The sequence below is a fragment of the Panthera uncia genome, assembly GCF_023721935.1.
Source record: "Panthera uncia isolate 11264 chromosome B2 unlocalized genomic scaffold, Puncia_PCG_1.0 HiC_scaffold_24, whole genome shotgun sequence".
NCBI classification, from domain to species: domain Eukaryota; kingdom Metazoa; phylum Chordata; class Mammalia; order Carnivora; family Felidae; genus Panthera; species Panthera uncia.
The window spans coordinates 9583366-9610731 of record NW_026057580.1 but is presented as its reverse complement, the minus strand read 5'-3'; the positions used below and the strand labels follow the sequence as shown (position 1 = coordinate 9610731).

At 40.4% G+C, this 27366-nt stretch overlaps 1 protein-coding gene and 1 pseudogene across 1 annotated transcript; one reads left to right on the top strand and one right to left on the bottom strand.

The window, feature by feature from the left end:
* The first annotated feature begins 11216 nt into the window (after positions 1–11216).
* LOC125938400 (HLA class II histocompatibility antigen, DR alpha chain) lies at positions 11217–16106 on the top strand. Its single transcript, XM_049653507.1, has 5 exons — positions 11217–11390; positions 13033–13278; positions 13740–14021; positions 14322–14487; positions 15698–16106. Exons 1-4 carry the CDS (start codon positions 11309–11311, stop codon positions 14474–14476), a joined length of 765 nt encoding a protein of 254 aa, XP_049509464.1. The 5' UTR covers positions 11217–11308; the 3' UTR covers positions 14477–14487; positions 15698–16106.
* Positions 16107–20463: 4357 nt separating this feature from the next.
* Positions 20464–20983, bottom strand: LOC125938189 (protein CDV3 homolog; annotated as a pseudogene).
* Between the last annotated feature and the right edge of the window lie 6383 nt (positions 20984–27366).

Here is a 27366-nt window from a genome sequence, read left to right as displayed (position 1 = left end):
AGAGAGAGGGAGACACAGAATCGGAAACAGGCTCCAGGCTCCGAGCCATCAGCCCAGAGCCTGACGCGGGGCTCGAACTCACGGACCGCGAGATCGTGACCTGGCTGAAGTCGGACGCTTAACCGACTGCGCCACCCAGGCGCCCCCCTCGTTGGCTACTTTTAACAGCCGCACCATGCTGTATTGTGTGACAGTCCTCCATTTGTTCAACCAGTCACTTGTAATGGGTACCTGGATTGTTTTCAGTCTTTTCCTGTTGCACATAATTTTGCATGAAAAGCTCCACATGCACCTTGGGCAGCTGTCACTGTAGTAGGCTGAGAAGCAATAAAACAAAATAAGTAAGAGAGACGGCAGACAACTTTGTCAGGAATAGTGGAGCTCCCTCAAACCCTAGCATGCACCCTGGCACATTGGGGCCAATCTTAGAGTCAATTTTTTTTATGGACTATGGACTCTGACTTTCTGCACCAATATTGCTCCAATTTGCCAAAGCCACTTACCTTAACATTTGCTGAGCATGTGGGTAGTGCCACCTTCCTTCTCAGATTTCAGGGGTGAAAGATGCCTCCAGAACTTGAATACTATCCAAAGAACAGGCCTCTCTCTTAGGGAAACTCACAACAAGGTACCAAACCCTTCACAAAAGAAAAAGAGAATGTATGTCTGAGTCTCCCATCTCTTCTCCAGTGTCTCTTGCTTTGTGGTACTGGATCCCTGGTGACATCTATTCTTAAAATTTCAGATTTGAGGTCTGAACAGGCTGGGTGGGGACGGGAGCCATCAGCAGCCCTATCACCTCCCTTCCTTCTAATCTCACCACCAGCCATTGCACATTCATCCTGGCTTGAAACTTTATCTTTGTACCTTTGTTAGGTGGGAGCCAGCTTACAGCAGATGTTCTGAGTCTGTGCAGTTTGATTAAGTACCTGATTGTCACGTTGACTTTCCCTCTTGGTCTCCAGACACACATACCAAGCTCTGCATAAAAGCGGGTATGAATTTCTAGCTGCTGGCTATGACCATCCATTGCTTTGCCATCTTGTCCATGGCAAAGACAGGTGCTGTAGCTGGATATGTGGACTTCTTTCCCCACACATGACGTCAATTTCACAGAAGCTTGACAGAAATTCTCCCAAGCTGCAATAGGAAAGGAGTGCTATTGAAACCAACCTGGCGCACACGAGGAGAGTATAATCAGTGTCTGATTGTTTAATGATGCACTGGTTGTTTAATAATTATGCTTGTGCATGATCCATGTGTGGCATGGTGCAAGCAGAAATGAATTGAACATGCCACCACCATTCATGTGGGGTCACCATCAGGACTCACACCAGGGGCTGTTAAAGCTCCTACCCAAGACTAGATCTTCCGAATGATGGACAATACATCCCCAAAGGGATAAGGGGCAGATGCACCCCAATGTTTATAACAACGCTATCAACAATAGCCAAATTATGGAAAGAGCCCAAATGTCCATTAACTAATGAATGGAAAATACATACACAATGGAATGTTACTCAGGGATCAAAAAGAGTAAAATCTTGCCATTTGCAACAACAACAACAAAAGGAATAGAGGGTGACATAGAAAATGACATGGACTGTTTGTTGAGGTAGGAACATAGATTATTAATATGTGATCTTTTCTCTTTTTTAAATTTAAATTCACGTTAGTTAACATATACTGTAGTATTGGTTTCAGGAGTAGAATTTAGTGATTCATCACTTACATATAACACCCACTGCTTATCACAAGTGCCCTCCTTAATGCCCATCACCCATTTAGCCCATCCCCCACCCCCACCCCTCCAGCAACTGTCAGTTTGTTCTCTGTATTTAAGTCTCTTATGGTTTGCCTCCTTCTCTGTTTTTACCTTATTTTATTTATCCTTCTTTTCTCCTATGTTCATCTGTTTCCTTTCTTAAATTCCACATATGAGTGAAATCATACGATAGTCATCTTTCTCTGATTGGCTTATTTTGCTTAGCATTAATACACTCTAGTGTATTATTCACGTAGATTTTTGAAAAGACATGAAGTAAATCAGGTATTTTCACTCTAGAAATGTGAGCGTAACATTGTCATTTCTGAGACCTCCTCCATTTCCCCTTCAATCAAAACACTTGCAACTTGTTTAAAATCAGCCTTTTTACCCCATTTAGCTGAAGTTTTCTGTTTATTCCATACCCTATTGCATGTCTCTACTCCCTCCCCTCTTTCTTGTTCCTTATGATTCCAAGGCAATTTAAGGATGGTTCTGTCTTCCATGGGTCTAAGAGCTTTACTTCTCAGTCTGCACTATCCACTGTTGGGCCATTTCAATTTTCTGGTGGCCAGGATAAAGATGGGGTAGGGAAGAGGAGCCTATGGATATCCCCAGATGTGACCCAGGCAGTGGCCTGTTCCCATAGTTGGTGCCATCTCCAGGCTGCTTTGCATAAGTCTACAAGAGTCATCTGCTGGATCTGAGCCTTGCCTGGGAAGCGAGCTGTAAACTTTACTTTTCTGTAGACAAAGTTTCCATTCCATAATGACAAATGAATTTGTATAGTTGAGTTTTAGTTATAGTTTAAAAAATTAATCCTGTGTGAATTGTGTCATCCATAATATTTTCTACCTGCTATTTATTTATAGGTAATGAATGAAAGAGATGGAGGTTTTAGGAAAAGCAGGGTATGGATTAAAGAGGTCACTAACCTCTAGAGGGAATAATCACTTTTTGTAGCAAGTTGTTCTGGACTTAGGCTGTTTCTCTTTTCCTTCCCACACTGAATTGATGGGTGATTGCAGCTGTCTCAGTACTGTGTTCATTGACTGGTTTCAACCCCCATCATGTACATTCCCCCTGCCTTCTGAAATGCTCATCTGGACAAGACCTTTAAGTAAAAAAATATGAAGCATGTATAGAAAAAGAATGTATGGAGTGAAAGAAAGAAGGGAAGAAGGGAAGAGGAAAAGATGGAAGGAACGAGGGAAGGAAGCAAGATTTGGAAGGGAGGAAGGAAGGGGAGAGAAAGGGAGGAAAAGTAAAAGGGGTCAAAAGGAGAAAGAAAGGGAATGGGGGATAAAATAAAACAATTCTAATTTTTAATAATTTCCAAAAAATTCTTACAATGGTGCCTATTTTCATACACAATATAAAAATATACCAATTCCCTGTAAACCCCTACTCCTATGATGTCAGAGAGAATGCCATTCATATCTACTCACCAGATGAATGTGTCCTTCACCTTTTGCTGTCTGATCATTCACCATCTTCTACATCCCAGCAAGCCAATCAAGGGTGAATTATGCAGTATGATCCTCTTCTAATACAGAGTCCAAGGGTACAAACCCCTACCAAATTTGTTGGAGATCATGATTATACAGATTTATTGGCCCAGATGATGGCCCGGTACCAGCCATGACTCTAAAGCCACTGGGTTTGCGTCACAACTCAGGTTATAAAGCCTGGTTAATTAAATAAAACTCATTGAAAATTTTGCAGAAGATTGAAATTATAGCTCCAGGAACCACTAGTGGAACTGTATGGATCTCAGAGATAGGAAAAGAAGCACCTAGTGCACAGCCACATTAGAAAATGAACTTCATATAGGAACCTCAGGATCTAGCAGGTGCTCTCAGCATAAGTGGGCGAGGTCCCTGCAGCTCCTTAGAGGAAGAAGTAAAGGATCTTTTGCTCCAAAGGAAGTATACATTGCCCTCATTCAGTATCCATATTGCACACCCTGAAGGAGGCCTCGCAAACTACTCAAATGCAAGTACACTCTTTGGTTGCGGTTATTACTCTTACTATGTAGTGCAGGATAATAAGATTGCTACTAGACCCCGTGTGTCTAACACTCTCTCAGGAAGTGTGCTGAAACACATTCAGCAGGGACACAACTGCACTACAGGATGGCTGAGCATCAAGCACTTGCCTGCCTGGTTGGAAGGATTTCAGCCTGTGTGTCATGGATTCTGGCCATAGATTCTGACCAAGAGTTCACTTTCTTCTGCATTAAATGGTACCAATGGAAGTGATGCCCAAATGAGTCAGTTTGTCCTTATACCACTCTCAAATTATATCCCAAGCATAAAGGCTCTCCCAGCGTGACCAAATCAGACCCATCTGGCTGGTCAATTTGTGTTCTAATATTTTTACTATAAGTTTAATGGATGAGGCCTGGATTGTAAAGCTGGCATCCATAAATGTCCCTATAATTAGCTTATCAATGTGTTCAGAATCTATATTATTTTTTATTAAAAAACTTTCTTTAGGATTAGTGGTTATTTATTTATTTTTAATTTACATCCATGTTAGTTAGCATATAGTGCAATAATTATTTCAGGAGTAGATTCCAGTGATTCATCTCTTGTGTATAACACCCAGTGCTCATCCCAACAAGTGTCTTCTTTAATGCCCCTTACCCATTTAGCCCATCCCCCCCACCCACAACCCCTCCAGGAACGCTGTTTGTTCTCTATTTAAGAGTTTCTTATGTTTTGTCCCCCTCCTTGTTTTTATATTATTTTTGCTTCCCTCCCCTTATGTTTTTCTGTTTTGTATCTTAAATTCCTCATATGAGTGAAGTCATATGATATTTGTTTTTCTCTGACTAATTTCACTTAGCATAATATCTTCCAGTTCCATCCACGTAGTTGCAAATGACAAGATTTCATTCTTTTTGATTGCTGAGTAGTTTTCCATTGTGTATATATACTACATCTTTATCCATTCATCTGTTGGTGGGAATTTGGGCTCTTTCCATACTTTGGCTATTGTCGCCAGTGCTGCTATGAACATTGGGGGGCATGTGCCCCTCTGAAACAGCACACCTGGATCCCTTGGATAAATACTTCATGGCACAATTCCTGGGTCATAGGGTAGTTCTATTTTTAATTTTTTTTGGAACCTCCACACTGTTTTCCAGAGTGCCTGCACCCATTTGCATTCCCACCAGCAGTTCAAAAGAGAGCCTCTTTCTCTGCATCATTGCCCACATCTGTTGCTGCCTGAGTTGTCAATGTTAGCCATTCTGGCTGGTGTTAGGTGGTATCTCATTGTGGTTTTAATTTGTATTTCCCTGATGATGAGTGATGTTGAGCATTTTTTCATATGTTTGCTAGCTATCTGGATGTCTTATTTGGAAAAGTATCTATTCATGTCTTTTGACCATTTCTTCACTGGATTATTTGTTTTTTGGGTGTTGAGTTTGATAAGTTCTTTATAGATTTTGGATACTAATGCTTTATCTGATATGTCATTTGCAAATATTTTCTGCCATTCCATTGGTTGCCTTTTAGTTTTGCTGATTGTTTCTGTCGCTGTGCAGAAGCTTTTTATTTTGATAAGGTCCCAATAGTTCATTTTTGCTTTTGTTTCCCTTGCCTCCAGAGACGTATTGAGTAAGAATTTGCTGTGGCTGAGGTCAAAGAGGTTTTTGCCTGCTTTCTCCTCTAGGATTTTTATGGCTTCCTATCTTATGTTTATGTCGTTCATCCATTTTGAGTATATTTCTGTGTATGGTGTAAGAAAATGGTCCAAGTTCATTTTTCTGCATGTCGCTATCCAGTTTTTCCAGCACCATTTGCTGAAGAGACTGTCCTTATTCCATTGGATATTCTTTCCTGCTTTTTTCAAAGATTAGTTGGCCATATGTTTGTAGGTCAATTTCTGGGTTCTGTATTCTGTTTCATTGATCTGAATGTCTGTTTCTGTGCCAGTACCATGCTGTATTGATGATTACAGCTTTGTAATACATCTTGAAGTCTGGGAGTGTGATGCCTCCAGGTTCAGTTTTCTTTTTCAATATAGCTTTGGCTATTAGGGGTCTTTTCTGGTTCCATACAAATTTTAGGATTATTTGTTCTAGCTCTGTGAAGAATGTTGGTGTTATTTTGATAAGGATTGCATTGAATATGTAGATTGCTTTGGTAGTATCGACATTTTAACAATGTTTGTTCTTCCAATCCATGAACATGGAATATTTTCTATTTGTGTGTGTGTGTGTGTGTGTGTGTGTGTGTGTGATCTTCAATTTTTTTTTCATAAGCTTTCTATAGTTTTTGATGTATATATATTTTTTAACCTTTTTGGTTAGGGTTATTCTTAGGTATTTTATGGCTTTTGGTGCAATTGTAAATGGGATTGATTCCTTGATTTCTCTTTCTGTTGTTTCATTATTGTTGTATAGGAATGCAACTGATTTCTGTGCATTGATTTTATATCCTGCACATTTGCTTTATTCATGGATCAGTTCTAGTAGTTTTGTGGTGCAGTCTTTTGGATGTTCCATATAGAGTATCATGGCATCTGCAAAGAGTGAAAGTTTGACTTCCTCCTTGTCAATTTGGATGTCTTTTATTCCTTTGTATTGTCTGATTGCTGAAGCTAGGACTTCCAGTACTATGTTGAATAACAGTGGTGAGAGTGGACATTCCTGTCGTGTTCCTGACCTTAGGGGGAAAGCTCTCATTTTTTCCCCATTGAGAATGATATTACTGGTGGGTCTTCCATATATGATCTTGAGGTATGATCCTTCTATCCCTACATTCTTGAGGACTTTTATGAAGAAAGGATGCTGTATTTTGTCAAATGCTTTCTCTGCATCTATTGAGAGGATCATGTGGTTATTGTTCTTTCTTTTATTAACGTGATGTATCACATTGATTGTTTCGTGGGTATTGAACCAGCCCTACATCCCAGGTATAAATCTCACTTGGTCTTGGTGAATAATTATTTTAATGTATTGTTGGATCCAGTTGGATAGTATTTTGTTGAGGATTTTTTAATTTCTTTAATGTTTATTTATTTTTGAGAGAGAGAGAGAGAGAGAGAGAGAGAGCTGGGGAGGAGCTGAGAGAGAGGGAGACACAGAATCTGAAGCAGGCTCCAGGCTCTAAGCTGTCATCCCAGAGCCCAATTCAGGACTCAAACCCACAAACTGTGAAATAATGACCTGAGCTGAAGTTGAACACTTAACTGACTGAGCCAACCAGGTGCCCCTCGAGAATATATATTATTAATGGAGTCCCCACAAAATGAGGTCATGGACACTGCATTCTCCTTTGCAAGGTACACCCCTGCTGATCCAATGGAGCTCACTGAGACTGCTCATGTAGCAGTAGAGCCCATACCTGTGGTTCCATCCTGGGCCAGGCCTCTAGCACATATACTCAGAATTCAGCACCAGCCTGACACTTATACCCTTCATTGATCTCTTCATGGAAAGGCCACCCTCCACCAGGTTGGCCTCCACCACTCCCAAGCACACCAACTCCACAGACAACATCACCCTTTCCTGAGAGCTTACTGTTGGAGATGATTTTACCTCAGATGGCCACACCACAACCCAAGAGAACAACAAGGAAGACAATGTGCCCCAAACTTGTGGGACATTGGAATTTTTTCCTCTCATTTTTTCCCACACAAGGAGGGAAATGATTATATTAACTGTCAACCTGGAGGCTTATTTGCAAACATGCCTCCAAATGATTGACAATGAGGACCCAAGAGAGTACTTTTTTTTTTTTCTGAAAGAGCTAAGCACTTGCCTCAGAAAGCTAACCTTTAGCAAAATGCTTGTAAACCATAAGTCCCCTGCCATCTGCCTGGAAGGACTAAACAGCATTTCATCTTTATGTCAATGAAGCCAAACAATGTATTCTAAACCATCCTAGTTACATAAGTACTTCCTCACAGTACCCCCAGTTTGACCTGCTCAACTCCGTGATCAGGGACCTCTCCATGCTGTTTTCACTGCTAAATGTACTGGATTACAGCTTTGCTTTCCACCTAACACCTCCACAACATATTCTGTTCCTCATTTTGTTTCCACCACCACTACCGACACCTCCTCCAGGCTTGAATTTACCACCTGCACTCCTCTCCACATCTTACCCATATACCCCTCCCTATTGTCCAACACAACCCTGCCTTACAACCAAATGGGCCACATCCAACCTGACAAATATATTCATAGGAACCTCTGAGACTTGCAAGTAAATGATGCTGGGTCTGTCACCTCGCAGTGGCTGACCTACAGCCAACTTCTGGCCCTAATTGCTGACCAAATTCCTTAAACAAAACATCTTCAACAGGTAATTGTTAAGCAAAAATATATATTAATGTGACCAATTAAAAATGAAGACTTTTCCAGCTCTCCTTTCCCCAAACACACACAATATAGGTATATGTATGCAAACACATCTGTATTCTATAAGATCATTCGGAATTAGATAAATTCCACACTTTAGATCTCATGCAATAGAGAATAATATTTAAGAATGCCATTTCTTGACTTTCTAACCTGGACTGTGGAGTAAAATCACTTTCTATTCCTGGAAGAAGAGGTGAAAGGAGGATTCACAGGTGAGGGCAGGCACATTTTCAGAAGATGGAAACAACTTTGCATTGGAATGTCCTACATTTCTGGGATTTGTGCTGGATATGGAATGGGAAAGATGGCATGTGGAGTTGGAAATGACTTCTGAAAACAAGGTGCCAGAATGTCTAAAATCAGGAGGAGGTTCTGAGTAAGGAGTCAAACCATTAATTGGTCATGTGGGGACAGCTGTTGAAGGCAAACACTCTTAGGCTTCTGTGGTGAATCTATTTATTCCTTTAGAATTTCTCAGTTATTGAGTTCAGTTTGTGCCTTTTAGAACAGAACTTGGGTACTATAAAACAACCTGACTATAGATGTTCAAATCATAACAATGGAAACTGTGGTTGGATGGCAGGGAAATATTCTGAGATGTGGGTCCTAAATTACCAACCTCCCCTGCCCCAACACATACACATACACATACACATACACATACACATACACATACACATACACACACTTGTGGCCTTGGGTTCCATGTGAAACTTATCTCATTTCCAGGCCTTACTTACCTATTACCCCCAAATACTCCTCTGGTTCTAGGTTTGGTACTGTGAAGGAACCAGAGATAAGGTGTACATATTTGCATTTAGTAATTTAAGGAAAAATTCCCATTAGCTTCTATGTCTTGTCTGTATCACAGGTAATAGAAGTAAGAGTATTACATTTCTCAGGCTCTTTTTGTCTAAGATCTGAACGTGGTCTACATGTTGCCAGTAAAAGTTACTATTATGAGATTTGGGAAGTGGCAGGTAGGTTGAAGCTATCTCGTGTGGTAGACATAAGAGTTTCACACACAGGAGTCTTGGCAACAGCCTTGTGTTTCCAAGACAGTCCTTTCCTTGGGGCTCTAGAAGAGACAGTTTCCTGACCTCCTGGATTTAGGGGTACACACTGACTTTTGCTCCTCCAGTCTTCCTAACACTTTAAAGGTATAAGTCCTTGTAATACAGGAGAATTGTAACAAACGATTCTGTTTAAAGTGTCTATAGGGACTTCTATTTACAGACTGAACTCTGACTAGTACAGTGGTTCCTCACCATTTGATGTCACCGAAAAGAACTCACTCAGGTGCCCTCAGAAATCCCCTCAGACTAAGGAAGCTAGAGTATAGGAAGAAAACAGGAGACCATGAGTAGTGTCTGGATAGGAACATCTCTCTTGTCACAGGGAAAGGGAAATGAAAGTATTTTCTAACATCTCCCAATTTGGTAATCTCATGAGGAGAACCAATCAGCATTCTAGAACTAAGCAATATCATAAGTTGCTGAGCAACACCTTAGTTTGAAAGTGCTGTTATGACATTTAAGATATTTTTCTGTAAATTGTTTTTGAGTTTACCATATATTCATTGAGCAACTTATAAAAACCAAAGAGTATGACAGCCAGCAAAGGGCAGTCATAGAGAAATTATATTTGTTTTGACCTCTGAGGAGGAGATGACAAGCCTAAATCATAGGACCAGACTCTCAGCAGAGACTGATACTGTAGAACTCTCATCTGGACCATTCCTTTGCCTCCAGGAAGTGTATTTCTTAACAATTTTAGGGCAAAACTGCTGTGGGTCTCTTCTAAGTGATCTAGAAGTCAGTGGTAGAGGATGTTCAAAGCCCTTGTATATGATCAGCTAATCAGTAATGTGTAGAGTTTTTTCTCTCATGATTTGTGAAGGCAGCAGTGGGTGGATATTTTATCCAGCAGTGGATAAGACATTAGCACAACAGTATAGACAATCTGCCCAGAGTATATGTGTCATGACTGATAATAACAGTGAACTCACCATCTGGTGGTCTGCCTCACTGACAGTTCTCTCTTTATTGAAAGTATTCAGATTCTAGCCCTTTCTATGTATGGCTTAATTTTCCTTCCTACGGCACTGTATGTCCAGAAACATGAGGGCCAGAGTGTGTTAACTTTCAGGTTTCTCAATGGTGAGCATCAAAATAAATTCTTAGAATCAGAACTGCAATAATTTATGACATGAGGAGAACTTTCATAATGTTATGACATGAGGAAAGTTATGGTAAAGCCCTCCTGCAGGTTATTATCTCTATTGCCCCCAGTAGAATAAGCTTTGCCCAATTTACTCCACCCTATGCATCACCTTGATTCCTCAAATGAGGTGTATCCCCAGCGGTCCACTCCAGTCTCAGGTCATATTTAGTATGGTGGGGGTTAGGAAAAAGTGCCCCCCCCCCCCTTACATTCCACTGCTTCCAGTAACCATTACCTATGACATCTCTTCCATCCCTCTCCAGCTAGAGGAGTGTTGACACCAGAGTTCCCCACTGATGTTCTGTAAATATAGTACAGTGCCAGGGATTCCCAGCTTTTGGGCTGAGTTGTCCATCTGGGAGTCTAGGAAACTGGAGAAGAATTCTGAAGCAATAAGAAGCTTTTTAAGTGAAGCTCTGTCACCCAGTACTGTCAAGAATCAAGTATTCTCTATAGCATGACAATTTACCTTCTCTTTAGATGATTTGTTGTCCCTTAAATAACTCCCTAGCTATCACAGCACAGAGGCATAATCTGTCACTAATTGTCACACAGGGTGTTTCCATAGATTTTATTCTCAGTGCTTCAGGTACATCTGTTTCTAGAACTTATATTGGGATGAAACAGTCTATGGCTGAATGCACAACATTCTCAAAAACTTGAGTTTTTGCTCTTTTTGTTTATTTGTTTTGATTAATTGATTAAAACTCTACTTCTTTATCTAATGAACGAAGTGTTTCCTTTCCTGACCCTTTACAAGAGCTCTTTCCTTAGCAACAGATGTGTCATCTCAAAAGTTTTTCTGATTGGCTTCAGCTCAATTTATTTGAATTTTAATCAGTCAGACTCTATCATACCTTACATTCTCTTTTCCTTTATTCTTGTCAGTTCTACCCCACTCTTAAGCTCTACTGACCCCTATAAAATCGCCAAAGAAGAAAATGGCTGTAAGTAGAGCCCCAGTGCTAGGATTTTTCATCATGGCTTTACTGATGGGTCCTCAAGAATCATTGGCTATCAAAGGTAAGTGCTAAGAGAAACAAAACTTTGGATATAAGCTCTAAGAACATTCGAGAGATAAACTGTAACTATTTGTAAGACCATCTTTGGGCTGAAGAGAAAGTGTGGCAGTCTTCATGTGGTCTAAATCTGAAAGTATAAAAATTATAGTTTGAATATCTTATCATAAATTGAAGTCAGTCACATTTAGTTGAGAGGAACAAAAGCTGAGTATTGATTAATACCATTGACTTTGAGATCAGCCAGACTTGAAGTGAAAATATTTTCTGAGAGGCATTAATGTAAGCTAACGTCTGGGTTTTAATTTTTTTTTTCTGGAAAATAAGTAAATTTTAAAATCTCACATAATTTTGTATGATTAAATGAGGAAAAAAATTTGAGAAGTTCTTACCATTGGTTCTTAGCCAAATACATGGTAGTTATGTTTTGGCAATTGAATCCTGTCAGCATATTTTAAGCACAGACATTGTACTGAAGATCACCAGAAAGGGAAGTCACCAAAAGCAATTAATCTATCCAAGGGAGGGTAAGGGCAGGTATGTATGCTGATACAAAATGCATTTAACTTACTTCCTCTTGGGAGAGGGATATCCCCTTCACCCCTTCAGTAGATTTTACAATGATCTATGGTCACTATCATTTAGTGATTTTCACAAAAGAGTAGAACAATGAGTAAGAATATGGAGATTCTGCTATTATTCTCTGTCATCTCCACACGAAATGTTTACTTCTGTGAAAATGTATTATGAAAAAGTATCCTTCACTCAGACTGATCCCACAGAGGGTGGCAGGTACACTGGAAATAAGAAATGTAATAATCCAACTCCAAGATCCATGATAGAAATTTTAAGTTTCTATTGCCTAGAAAGAGCCACATATAGAGATACATACCTTGTAAGATAGAGTCTCTTCCCTTGGGATGGAAGGGGAAGCTAGAGGTGTCTCTGTTCCTTAAATACAAAGCAACTTTAACCCTAAAATGCTTGTTACAAGCCTGATGATGTACTAAGAAATTACTTACTTTGCTTGCCTCATTTAATTCCAAAGACAAAGCCAAGGTAGAAGCAAAACCACAGGAAAATATAGTAGGAAAATAACATATGAGTAGATAAACTAATCAATTCAAGGTTACCAAGTAGCTGAATAAGAATTAAAGATTTAATTTGATTCCACAGTTCAGAACCCAGCCTTTTAAACAGTTTTCCCCTCTTCTTATATTACAATTTCTGAGAGATGCCCTAGAATTCTTGTCTAAGTGTATTTAATTGCCAGGAAAATGCAGTGAGTGAACAATTCTCTTTCAGGAGCTGCTGCTGTATTTCCAAACAGGGAGTCATTTCTCAGCTAGTAACATGGAGCCAAACAACGGCTTCACAAGACTCGGATTTTCAGCCCTCATTTCCTTCAATCCACCCTCTCTAACTCTGCCCCTTTATTTCTGCCCTCCAGCTGTGTTCAACATGGATGTCTTCCACCTGACCCTCATCTTCAGACTCATCCCTGCCCTCCATCACTCCTTCACTCCATATAGCTCCACTCCATATTGTTCCACTGCCCCTGCCAACATGTTTGTCTCACATCCTGGATTCTTCTTTCTCTCTTCCACCTTTCTTCTCCCACCCTAACACCTTTTCTGCCTTTTCAGAAGAGCATGTGATCATCCAGGCTGAGTTCTATATGAAGCCTGACTCATCAGGCGAGTTTATGTTTGACTTTGATGGTGATGAGATTTTCCACGTGGATATGGAAAAGAAGGAGACAGTGTGGCGGCTTGAAGAATTTGGACGTTTTGCCAGCTTTGAGGCCCAGGGTGCACTGGCCAATATAGCTGTGGACAAAGCTAACCTGGACATCTTGATAAAGCGCTCCAACAACACCCCAAACACCAATGGTAACTTCTACACTGCTAGACATTGGAATCCTAACTTTGAAACAGATGCTTTGGCTTGTGTTACATTATTGTGATTGACTTTCCCTCCCAGGGGCCTAGAGTTGCTATCAGCAAGCCCCTACCTCTCATGCCAAAGGCCCAAGAACAGTATATAAGTTTATTCCTTTCCTGATGTGCTCACACCTTATCCTCACCATCCACAGTCACTTATACTGTGAGTCATTGCTCCAAATCTATGCCAGGAGAGACAGGAATAAAATTATACCCATTACTTAAAATATCCCAATATATATTATACCATAACATTGGTTCCAATTCATGAGGGAGAGTATCAGAGATAGGTATCTGAGACTGTGGCATAGATTCTCAGGCACACTTCCAATTGCTTTTTCAAAAGCTTCAGTGGGAGGGAAAGGGTATAGCCTAAGCAGGGAGGCCTAATTTCTGTCATGTGTCCCCAGAACCTCCCGAGGTGACTGTGCTCTCAAACAGCCCTGTGGAACTGGGAGAGCCCAACATCCTCATCTGTTTCATCGACAAGTTCTCCCCACCAGTGATCAATGTCACGTGGCTTCGAAATGGAAAGCCTGTCACCACAGGAGTGTCAGAGACCGTCTTCCTGCCCCGGGAAGACCACCTTTTCCGCAAGTTCCACTATCTCCCTTTCCTACCCTCGGTGGAGGATGTCTATGACTGCAAGGTGGAGCACTGGGGTTTGGATGAGCCTCTTCTCAAGCACTGGGGTATGGACCATCCGTCAATCTCCTTTCTTCTATGGTTTCTTCGCATGATGCTTTGTCTGGTGCTTTGAGACCCAGAGTACTGTAACTCATCCATAACCATTGCTACAAATCCTATTCCTTGTCTTATCCCATTATTCAGCTCCCACTTGTTAATCTGCATTCCCTTCATATATCATTCTGTCTTCCTCTTATTTAGGTGACTAATAACTCTTCGTTGACTAAATGTCTATATTTGCATCTAAGTGCTTTTCCAGACCATGATCATTACTTCTGTACCATACTCTGTTTTATTTTCCCCAGAGTTTGATGCACCAACCCCCCTCCCAGAGACAACAGAGAATGTGGTGTGTGCCCTGGGCCTGATCGTGGGTCTGGTGGGCATCATTGTTGGAACCATCTTCATCATCAAGGGCATGCGCAAGGTCAATGCTGGTGAACGCAGAGGGCCTCTGTGAGGCATCCACAGGTGGGTGTCATGTGGTCAGAGGAAGACATATATGGAGTTTTCCAAGGGTAGGAAACAGAATGGAGGAAAGGATGTGTGATGTCTTTAACAGAAAATGACAGGAAAGTCATGGCTCTTGATTTATCTTTGCTGGACAGAATCAGACTTTGGCATCATCTGGTATCCCAAGGTTTTAAGATCCCATATTCTTTCGCATACATGTACACCTAGACCACAAATTCAATCTTGGAAATTATCTTTACTACCTAAGACCATTGATGCACATAATACTTCTAAACCAAATGATCTAGGAAGGATTTGGGCACTTCTGGTTTATATTTTCTGAAGCGGTACATCAGTTCAGAAACATTTCCAGAGGTTGGCTCTTGAGGGGTTAAGATAAATTCACTGGATGAAATGAAAATCCCTTGAAGGCCATTGCCTGTTTTTATTTCTGTAATCTGAAAAGTGGTGTGGAAACTTCCAAGAGAACGTAAGCCGTGGTCTGCTCATTCATGCTTACTTGGAGAGTAGGGGATGCAGTTCATGTTGGAAAGGTTATATTTACTAGATTGTATTTACTATTACTTGGGTTAGATGAATATTAAGACACTTTTCCAAATCAGGGTTGCCTGAGTGGCTCAGCAGGTGAGTGTCCAATTCTTGATTTCAGCTCAGGTCATGATCTCAGGGTCGTGGGATTGAGCCCCACAGCAGGCTACAGGCTGAGTGTGGAGCCTGCTTGGGATTCTCTCTCTCTCTCTCTCTCTCTCTCTCTCTCTCTTTCTCTCTCCCTCTACCCTTCTTCTCCACTCATGCTCTCTCTCTCTCTCTAAAATAAAAAAATATTTATATTTTATTATTTTTTAACGTTTTATTTATTTTTGAGAGACAGACAGAGAGAGAGAGAGAGAGAGCATGCACGAGAGGGTCAGAGAGAGAGGGAGACAGAATCTGAAGCAGTCTCCAGGCTCTGAGCTGTCAGCACAGAGCCTGATGCAGGGCTCAAACTGGTGAACTGTGAGATCATGCCCTGAGCTGAAGTTGGATGCTTAACTGACAGAGCCACCCAGGCGCCCCATAAAAACAAACAAACAAACAAACAAACAAACAAAAAAATGTAAAGAGACTTTTCCAAATGAAAGGATCAAGGGAGAAAAGGAAGGAATCTGAAAAGAGAGCTTGAAGTATTCATCTTAACACTTCAGTAACTATGTGTGTCCTGCTACAGGCAATGGCGTTTCCTAAAGAGAAGATCAATGAAGAAATTTGTGCTTTAATAGCTTCATGAGCCCAGCAATACTCCAATTGTGCACCTCACAGAAGACAACTTTTCTCCAGCATTTTCAGCCCTTTAGCTATTCTAAGAATAATGATGCCTTCCTGATCTGTCCAGACTCTGACATCTAGTTATTCCCTGATTGTTGCCCCTTCTTGGGTATGTTTTCCTCCATTTTCTATCTTCATTTTAATATCACCATGTAATGCCTCTGGAATAGACCCTAGAAGATCCTTTCTCTATTATGGAACCTTTTGAATGTTCAATATAGACATCATTTCTACATTTATTTCTTGGGTTTCTTCAAACTGTAATTGTGATTTTTGTGAGCACAATAAACTTTTGATGAGTCTGAGATGAAGTTTTGGTGTCTAAGCCAGTTCTTCATAGGGACTAGGAAATATATGTGATTTTTTTCTTCCTGAAATGTGTTAATGTTGAATGTGTGTAAGTAATACACACATTACTGATAAATTCTGTAAGTTATCAGAAATATCTAGGTTCATTAGGACCATGACTCACTTGTAGCATCCATAAGCAATCCAATTGCTGTGGTCCAGTCCCCCTAGGAAACCCTGGAGTAGAGTTTGTTGTGAGATCTCTACTTAGCAATGGTTTCAGAATCTGATTTTGGTTCTTGAGTCCCTAAGTTAATAACATATCTGGATCTCTGGTAGGATGAATGTGGAAGCCTAGGGTTCAGCGTTAGATAATAAGTGCAACTGATGATGAGGAGCAGATGGAAGTAGAGTGGGGAGACAATAGAGGAGGATTCATATACTTTACAGTATTACATATCAATTACATCCAGTCCAGGTTTAATGAAAAATAGGATCGAACGTTGTGGATCAGCATTACCCATTTTATTGACATAGTCTTGGATGCCTATTTCATTTCCAGAAGAATGGTCTGACTTATTCCTAGAATAGTCTTGGATTGGATATGTATCCCTGAGTAGAAAAATCAAGTAAAAAGTGGGAGTTTGGGCAGAACATGACATTAAAATGGACGGAAAAAATATTTAAGACACAGGGGGATATTGCTCATTTATCTGTGAAACTATTACTTGATCTTATTTCTAAATGGCTAGCAGAGCCTACCCAAAACCATAAAGATTAATTATCCTGACAGTTTGTTAGAGTGGCAAATAAGGGCTGTTGCATTGATGTCAACTTGGGGTTCATCTTGCTATACATTCACTAGCTGTGTATTCACTGATACCTTACTTAATTCAACTTACCTGATTCCTTTCACGAATATACTGGTGGGAATTTTTATCATACTGAGTTATTGTAAAAATTAAAGGAAAACTGCAAGAAGAGTAATGAGGCACCACACTTAGTGGTAATAATGTTGCAAAAGTGATAAATTCTATTATTTTTTCTCAGAATTTCTACAGCCCGATGATAAAAATCTCAGAAAAACCAAAGCAAGATGACTTTGATGGGTAGCAAAATAGATCACCCCAAAATATACCACTTAGCCATAAGGATCGTTTTGAACTGATAAGGTGGTCTTGGGTAATACAATTGCTTTAGATTGCTTATTAGCTGAAGAAGGACTCTGTGCCATAGCAAATACCTCCTGCTGCTCCTGGATCAATGCCTCTAATGTTACAGAAACTCAAATACAGGAAAAAAAACAAACTTCTTGGCTAAAATACATTGATACCAACTGGTTTGGTACCTGGGGGTCCCGACTAAGAGACATACTTCAGTCCCTTGGTATTCTCCTGATAGTCGTCATGAAGCTGTGTTCTCTCAAGGGGCTTAAACACACGTTTATAATCACCAGCAGTACATCAGATGGTCTCACTGCACTTGGAGAAGCAGAAATGGCATGAACGGTGAGGTGCAAACACTTTCCACGAACCTGATCTGATAACCTAAGAGCTTCACAGGGAAACAAGAACAATTTAACCCTGATGGTGACAGAGAGGCACTAATACGAATTTTGGTCCACCTTTCATGTGTGCAAGGATGACCAAAATGGGGGAATTGTTGGAGTAATTTTACTAGGAGGCCGTCAGATGTTGGAGATGGCTCCAACATCTTGGTAACTTACATGAGCAAACTGAAACCTAAGCCAGAGTCAGTTCCTTTAAGTGCACTCATACCCCAGCAAAATTCACCAATAGCCAACTGGGATTTTCCAAGTCAGGCCAATGAATAAGGTATAGCTACTCAGGTAATTTCTGTGCTCTGTTTCTGCATCTATTCTATCAAATCCTTTCCCCTAAGCTCCTGTTAGAGAACTTGCACCATTTTGGGGTTGGCACTGCCAGATTTGAATAATTCTCAAAAAACAAAAACAAAAACAAAAACAACTCTTGAAAATTATCTTATGCCTCAGTTTCTCTTTTATCACTTTATAGGCCTTACTAAAAACTATCAAGTTTCCGTACCTATGGCTTAAATAATGAAAGCCACATCTTCAGAAATTTGAAAATAGGCATAGGTATTTCTTTTACATAGCTCAATTTTTTTACTATAAATACAGGTACAATAGGAATAGAGTAAAACTCAGACACATGTGGAATAAAAAAGAAAACATCACTATACTTCCATATAATAAGACATTTTTTGGATACTTTACCTTTGAAGTGTAGTTTTAAGTTTACAGAAAAATTGGGCAGAAAGTACAAAGTTCAGAATTTGCATCTTCCTCCTGCTTCACAAATAGTTTTGCCCTTTATTAACATTTGTCATTAGTGTGTTGCATTTGTTACAATTGATGAACCAACACTGATACATTACTATTCTCTGATGTCCATAGTTTAGATTAGGGTTCACTCTTTGTATTTTTTTGCATATATTTACTTTTTATTGAATTTGTTAATGTTACAGAGTCCTTGCACTGCCAAACCATGCCTGAGAATTCAAAGAAAGAGATGATACAGTGGACTGCCTCAGCTACCCAGCATACAGTATATTGAAACTTGATTCATGTGCATTTTTTATAATTTCACAATCTTTCGAAAAGTTATAACAAGAGTTGGAATTTTTTATCTCCCGCAGGCCTTCAGATTTCTAGTATAGTATGCCACTAAATAAAAGTTCCACACATTCATCTCAGTTCATTCCTCAATAACATAACCCCTAAACAAAATTTTGCTGGAAAAAAAATGTATACTTTTCAGGGGAAATATGTGGCTCAAGGTCCAAGAGTTTATTTAAGAATTTTGGTTCCCACATGAAGTCTTCAGTTTGACCAAGAATCTCTTGTTTCTTGATTAATCATCCAACCTCTCCTTGGCTGGTTCAGCTACTCACCCCAATACACCAGAGGCCAGGCATCCTGCCTGCCACCTCCGACCACACCATTATGGCTCAGGTGTGGTGGGCAGGTCCTGTCAGGAGATCCTGTCAACTCCCAGGAGCTGATTCCTGCACTGACACTGTCATCAAGACTGAACTCCCATAGGGGTTCCCCCTCCCCCCCCCACAGGAGCAGTTTTACTCCCTCATTTGCTTCACTCTGGCCAGTAGCAAGTCTGCAACTCTTGCATTTGGCAAAGGGATTTATTATAGAGAAACCCAGACTCTGCACTGAGCGGTCATGCATCACTTTGCAATATTTCTATTGACCCAAAGATACAAAACTAGTAAATTACCAAACTATCTCATTAGATGGAAAAGCTTTTCAGTAATCCTGGGTAGCTTCCTGAAGTCCCTTTAAGGACTAAAAATTACTGGATAGTTTAAGCTGTAATTTTTAAAAACAGAAGGGCTATGTCACCTGTCTCTCTCGCCCTGGACTCTTCAAATGAACATAGACATACCAGAAGGTTGAGAACAGAGCTAAGCTGGCACGGTCATTGCATCTGCAGAATGTCCAATACCTTAAAAATTTGGGCACAAGCATGTCTGGTAATCTTTTCAAAGATCATGTAAGATCTGTGAAAACCTAAGTGGGTTTTAGGTTAAGGTTCTGTTCACGTTGCTCTGAATTTATAAGGACAGGTCAGCAAATCACGTGGCCTGAGCAGAACCCACACTCTTTCCACTGCAGTTTACTGTACAATGTAGACCTGATTAGAGGAGGCTTTGGCAGCACCTGAAGTAGAGCCCCCCTGCATCCACTGCCCTTTACATCAAAGGCTATTTTGTTCCACTCTAGGGACTGGAAAATTCATGAGATGTGTCACAATCCTAATGCATATTTCAGGTTACTTATTCAACCAAGCAATTTGCTCTGTCAAAGAACTTATTCCAAGTCAAAAAAAAAAAAAAAAAAAAAAAAGGGCCTGTTCCACATTAGCGGAACAGAAAAAGCACTACCCAAATAAAAAATCACTAAAAGAAATGAGATCACGCCCCTCCTACCCCCTCTCCCACTTGATAGACCCAAGTACGGTTGACTCTAACTTGTGGTTACCTCAGAATACAACTCCCACTTTAAATTATAAAATCACAGCCCTACACAGATTATTGAACACAGGAGTTCTTTTGAGAGCTCCCATTCCAGGAAGTCTAACACAGCCCACTACAGAGTATGCCTTAAGGATGGGGCACAGGACAGGTTAACATTAGGTCACTTAAATTTTCATCTTTTGCAGCAGATCAGAACCCAGATGGCTGACTTTCTGCAGGATTTGTGATAGGAATCCAGGAGAGCTGGTTTCAAGCTCCACAACCACACTTAACTAGCTGTAACCTTCGCGTTCAGAAGGTGTGATGCACATGAAGTCTGCGCCCAGGGCAGGAAACCTGAGGCAGTCAGCCCTTACCAAGGCTCGGTATTTCCCAGCTTCCTACATGCTTGGCAGAGGACTGCAGGGACCGGGGACTGTGTGGCACTGTAGATTTCTGGTGGGCCTTGCAGTGTTTTCCTCGTTGTGGTTAACCTGGCTCCAGGCGGCGTATACACACCGCTGGTCATCGCTGGTTTCTGTAATGATTATTGCAGCAGGAGGTGCTTGTACTGGAGAGGTTTTACTCCAGGGACCTGAAGATTCTTCTACACCACCATCACCACCTCCACCTTCTTCCCAGTTATCACCTGGATCTTCTCTTTTCTCGTTATCTTCTTCCTTTTCACTTATTGGCATTGCCTGAACTCTGAGGCCGCTGTAATCAACCTCTTTTTGCTCAAATTCTTTCCACTCATCTTCATCCTTAATGCTGTCATGAGACTAATTCTGTTACGGGCTTAGAGGCCAAGATGGTTAGAAAATTCAGCTCAAAGTGCTGGGCTGAAGTCGGAACACCGAACTACTCAGAGTCTCAGAGCAGATGTCCCCCGATAAATGCCGCTCTGGGCCTAGCACTTCGGGCGCAGACCTATTTCCACTTGAGGGTGCCTCTGTCTTGGTCACAGTCCCAGCCAGCGACAGGAGGTGCAGGGGCGGGAGTGGATGGGAGTGGGGGGAGGTAGGGGGGTGGGAGAGGGGAACCAGCCTGGCTTGGGGAAGCTCCCGTCACATGGCCGGCCTCTGTGCCACTCCAACCACTAGCTGGCCCCTCCTGGAGGGTTCCCCAGACTAGCTGCCAGCGGGGGCGGGCACCTAGGGTTCACTCTTTATATTATAGGGATCTTTGTAGTTTTGCCTTTTCCAGGATGTCCTGAGTTGAAATCATACAGTAAGAGCTTTTTGTCTTAGACTAATTCATTCACTTAGCAATATGCATTTGAGTTTTCACCACGTCTTTTCAAAGCTTAATAGCTTTTTAAAAATTGCTGAATAATGCTTCATTTTATGGCTGTTGCACAGGTTATCCATTCGCCTATCGAAGGACATCTTGGTTACTTCCACCTTTCACATTATGAACACAGCTGCTTTAATCATTCCTGTATCAGTTTTTGTGTGGACCTATGTTTTCAGTTCTTTGAGTAAATACGTGGGAGTGCGATTGCAGGACTGGAAGGTAACAGCGTGTTTAGATTTGTAAACATTCACCATGGTGCCTTCCCTATTGTACCACACCCTGGCTGGCTAGCACTCGATGTTGTGAGGGTTCTCGATTTTAGCCAGAAGGCCACCTTTTGGCAACTGTTTATTTTGAAATAGTTATAGTTTCACAGGAAGTTGAAAAGACAGCATAGAAAGACCTTGTGTACCTCTTTACCTAGTTTCCCAAAAAGATTATATCTTAAAAAAATATAATATGAAAACCAGGAACCACACTGGTAAAATGTGCATGTTCAGTCATACGCCTATGTTCCATCCCATGTGTGCTTCTGTGTGACCCCCACCACCGGCAAGCACAGAATTATTCCAGTACCACAGGGATCTCCCTCTTGCTTCCCTCTATATTCACAACCACTTCCCTTCAGACCCCATCACTCCACACCTGACAACCACTAATCTGTGCCCCGTCTCTATAACTTGTCATTTTGAGGATGTTAGATGGATGGAATCATTCAGTAGGGGACTTTCCAAGACTGGCCTTTTTTGCGAGCATAATGCCCTTGAGAGCCATCCAGGTTGTCAGGTGCTCCCACAGTTTGCTCGTTTTCATTGCTGACAATGTTCTATGATATGGACGCACCACAGTTTGTTTAACTGTTCACCTACTGCAGTGCCTTTTGGTGGTTTCTAGTTTGAGATTATAGCAAATACAGCAGCTGTGAACATTTGTGAACAGTTTTGTGTGAATGTGAGTTTTCATATGTGACATAAAGGCCATGAAATGTGATTCCTGGGTTAGGAAGTAAGTGTATGTGTATTTTTTAAGAAACTGCCAAACTATCCTCCAGAGGGGGCTGTACCAGTACACGTCCCCTGTCAGTGCAGGAGACTTCAGTTTCTCTGCATTCTCGTCATCGTTTGGCATTGGCACTATTTCATATTTTAACTGTTTCAGTAGGTAAAGAGTGATAGCTCAGCATATTCTCAATTTGCATTTCACTCCTGTCTAGTGATTCTGAACATCATTCAATGAGCTTATTTTCCATATGAATATTCTCTCTGATAAATGCCTCTTCATGTCTTTCATCCATATTGTAATTAGAGTAGTCTCCTCTGTGTGTGTGTGTGTGTGTGTGTGTGTGTGTTTACTGTGGAGTCCTAAGAGTTCTTTGTAGATTCTAGACACATGCTCTTTGTGATATTTTGGGTGTGCAAATGTTTTCTCTTTGTCTGTAGCTAACCTTTTCAGTCTCTCAATAGGATATCTTTCAGAATAAGTCTTTAAATTTGATAAGGCCCAATTGATGTCATGTCTAAGAACTCTTCACCAGGCCTAAAGATTTTGTCCCAAAGATTTCCTCTTGTTTTTTTTTAATTTTACACTTGACTTTTATAATTTCTTTTGAGTGAATTTTTATAAAAAGTGTGAGAATTGGTCTAATTCTTTTCTTTTTCCCCTCCCATTTTTCTTAATGCTTATTTATATTTGTGACAGAGAAAGAAAGAGAGACAGTCTGCAAGGGGGGAGGGGCAGAGAGAGAAGGAGACACAGAATCCCAAGCAGGCTCCAGGCTCTGAGCTGTCAGCACAGAGCCAGATGTGGGGCTCAAACCCACAAATCGTGAGATCGCGACCTAAGCCAAAGTCAGACATGTAACCGACTGAGCCACCCAGGCGCTCCTTTTTTCTCCCATTTTGTTTGCTTTGTTTTTGCCTGTGGATATCCATGTGTTCCAACATCATTGTTTGAAAAGACAACCCATCTTCCACTGAGTTGCATTGCACCTTGTCAAAAATGAGTTGGCGGACGCCTGGGTGGCTCAGTTGGGTAAGCATCTGACTCTTGATTTCTGCTCAAACCACGATCTCATGGTTCGTGAGTTTGAGCCCTGGGGTCTCTGCTTGAGAATCCCTACTTGGGATTCTCTTCTGCTTTCTCTGCCCCTCCCCTTCATATGTTGTCTCTCTCTCTCACTCTCTCAAAATAAATAAATAAACATTAAAAAATAAACTTAAAAATTTTTTAAAATAAGTTGGTGTGGGTCTATTTCTGGATTCTCTCTACTGTTCTATCAGTCTCTGTGCCTGTCCTTCCACAACCCCCATTAGTCTTGATTACCAGAGGTACAGAACAGTCTTCAATTTGGCTGGAGTGATCATTCAATTTTGTTTTTCTTTATCATATGTAGTTTTATCTATCCTAATTTCATTGCTTTCCCATATACATTTTAGAATAACTGTGTCTACAGCTATTAAAAATTGTGCTCAGATCTGGATATTAGTTGCATTAAACTGGCATATCAATTAATTGACCTCTTTACTATGTTCAGTTTTTCAGCTGATGAACATGGTAAGTCTTCATTTATTTAGATCTCTGATTTCTTTCATCAACATTTCTGTTTAGAGTCTTGTGCGTGTTCTCTTAGAGTTCTAATTTAGTGTTTCTGTTCTTTTCTTATTTTGAGTGATTATAAGTGGCGTTGATCTTGAATCCTGTCACCTTAATGAACTCCCTCATTAGTTCTACAATGGTTTTTTGTGTTGGGGAGGAACAATTCCGTGAGATTTTTATGGAGACTATCATATCAAATGAGCATAGAGATAGTTTTATTTCTTCCTTTCTGGTGTGCCTGTCTTCTGAACACCTCCTATTCATCTCTTGATGAGATGTCCCCCTCCTTCAGCATGAGATAGCTGATTACCTATCACCCAATGTGGACGGAAGAGATTGATAGCAGTTTACTACATATATTCACAGCCTGAGGGAAAAGAACACTGCATTTCATGTAAGGCCACACGAGGGTTGCATTTGGGAAAAGACTGAGTCATCAGGGCTGTGAGAGGCAGACTTTGTAGCAACAAGAAGATGAAGTGCCTCCTGGTTCCCACAGGAGGATGCTATTGGTTTGTTTGAATAGTTCCATGGACAGGTAGAGAACTGAAGCCATTAGGTTAAGGATCAGGTGGAGAACAGCTTTTCAGGCTATAAGTAGCTGGGTGGCAGTCTTTCCTTCTAGGCCGGAGAAAGATACCTGGTATAGGCAGGGTACTCATGGTTATGCTTTTGGTGACCCTTTTGAGCCTTTGCCACAGTAATTACTGCTTTCTATTTTGTCGATGGCAAAGACCAAAGGAGCACTCAAATAAAGGATTTAAAAAATTTTTTTTTTACATTTCTTTATTTTTGAGAGACAGAGAGAGACAGAGCATGAGCAGGGGAGGGGCAGAGAGAGAGGGAGACACAGAATCAGAGGCAGGTTCCAGGCTCTGAGCTGTCAGCACAGAGCCCAACATGGGGCTCGAAGTCACAAACTGTGAGATCATGACCTGAGCTGAAGTCAGACCCCAACCAACTGAGCTCCCCAGGCTCCCCTCAAATGAAGGATTTTTCAAAGAAAGACCTCTTTGGTAATGCTTCAAGGGGTGGAATGTTCCTCACGTTGAACCTAGAAACCCTCAGTGAAGGAAATCAGAAAAAATGTTTTAAGAGGATTATACTGAGGAGGATTAGAATGTTCAGAGGCCTAATGAGGATACTTTAAACTACCTAATTAGTCTATTTGCACACCCAGGTTGAGATTGTGGGTCATTAAACTAAACAACCTGTGTGAGATGCATATTTTAATTGGTATTTGGAAGTTTCTAAAAGAACGCTGACAAGATACTCTCCATTCAGGAACTTTCTGAAACAGTAACAAAATTGAGCTAAAAAATATCAACTCCATCATACTTCCTAGTATTCTACCTTCTTCTTATCCTTTTTAAAAAATTTTTTTAATGTTTATTTTTGAGAGAGAGAACAGAGTGTGAGTGGGGGAGGGGCAGAGAGACACACACACACACAAACAGAATTCTTTTTAACGTCTATTTATTTATTTATTTATTTATTTATTTTTGAGACAGAAAGAGGCAGAGCACGAATGGGGGAGGGTCAGAGAGAGAGGGAGACACAGAATCTGAAACAGGCTCCAGGCTCTGAGCTGTCAGCACAGAGCCCGACACAGGGCTCAAACTCATGAGCTGTGAGATTATGACCTGAGCCGAAGTCGGACGCTCAACCAACTGAGCCACCCAGGAACCGCATACACACAGAATTCTAAGTGGACTCTAGGCTCTGAACTGACAGCACAGAGCCCGATGTGGGCTGGAACTCAGGAACTGTGAGATCATGACCTGAGCTGAAGTCTGACACTTAACCAACTTTGCCATCCAGGTGCCCCTTCTTCTTATCCTTTAAATGAGATGCTGGTGATTGAGGCATTAAAATAAAAATCCTCCTTCTCCTCACCATGCTAAGGCAATGATAATGCTGTAGTCAAAAGCTGTCCAGATTGGAAGCTGATATTCAGAGGCTGATAGCAATTTAAGGACTTCTCTCCTAAATTCAAATTAGAACTCTGTATCCGGAGGGAAGAAGAAAATTGAAGGTAAAGTGGTCAGACGAATAGGTCAACCCATCATGGCTTTTATGTTGCAACCCAATTCTTTGAGAGATTGAAAGCAACTGTCCTTACCTTGTAAATAATTTGCAAAATATGAAATACGACCCAGAAAGAATTAAAAATCCTTCAACCTCTCTGGGAACTCTTATCTAGATGATTCTCTATTTTTAAGGTGGAAAGAAAAAAGGGGGGGGAGGGGCTTTTAAAAATTCAAATGGCTAGAAAAGCATTCTTGCTCAAAATCTAGCCCACAGCTTCCAGGTTACTTGTCAAGTAAATACAAATCTTAACTATATGGTCTTTATATCTGTGTGTTTATATGTATGTCATAAATATGACATATTGTTCTACCTCCAGATGGTATTGTTAAAATTAATTGGTAAAAGAGCTCTACTTAGTTGGTTGAAGACAAGCATTTAGGGGAATTAGGCATTCTAAAACTCAGAAAGATAGAAATTAAACCCAAATGTTTCTCAAGGTCACGTGCTCTAGAAAAATATTCAATGTTAAAGCTAAATTAAGGCTTGGTTTAATTAAAATAAACATGGCTTTACAGTTATCAGCATTACAACTAAAGCATTTATTCTGCCTGGATTTACTTAAGTCAAATAAATTTATATGCTTTCAGTTGCAAAATGTTTTTTTGTTTTGTTTTGTTTTGTCTTTTTAGAATATAGCTCAGGAGAATGACTAACTCTTTTATGGGTAATCTGAGCATAATTGTCAAGAACAAGTAAATTGTATCAATGTAATTAAGTTTAAAAGGTTTGTAGGTAAAACTTTAATAGCTTCCACAATCTTTGGTTACCTAAAACTTTAAAGTTTTGCTAGGCCAAATGATAAATTGGGTTAAATTCATAGGATATCTAAGTCTTTTCCAAATAAGTTAAAATATTATAACATTGATTATTAAACATAGGTTTATTTACTTTATCTTATTACAAAGATGCAAAAGATAAATTTGGGTGTGTTAGTAAATATATTTTATGCCTTATTGGAAGATTATACTATGAAAAAGCACATATTTCTAGAAATTGTGAAATATATTAATAAATTTGCCAATCTAGAGAATTCTGATGTCACAGAGAGTTCACAATTGCTCACTACCTAGTTTTCACAAAACAGTAATGTTTCTAAACAAAGTTCTAATGAGTATAATGAAAAAAACAGAAATAACAAGGAAAACATCTCTGGGGGCAAACAGAATAAGATGTATGCTCTTGTTAAAAAAAATTATGAGAGATAGAGATACATTTGTTCAGGGAAAAGACAGTAATTTTGTCCTAAAATGAGACTGGTTGTTTAGAGAGGAGAAACTTGGGACAGCT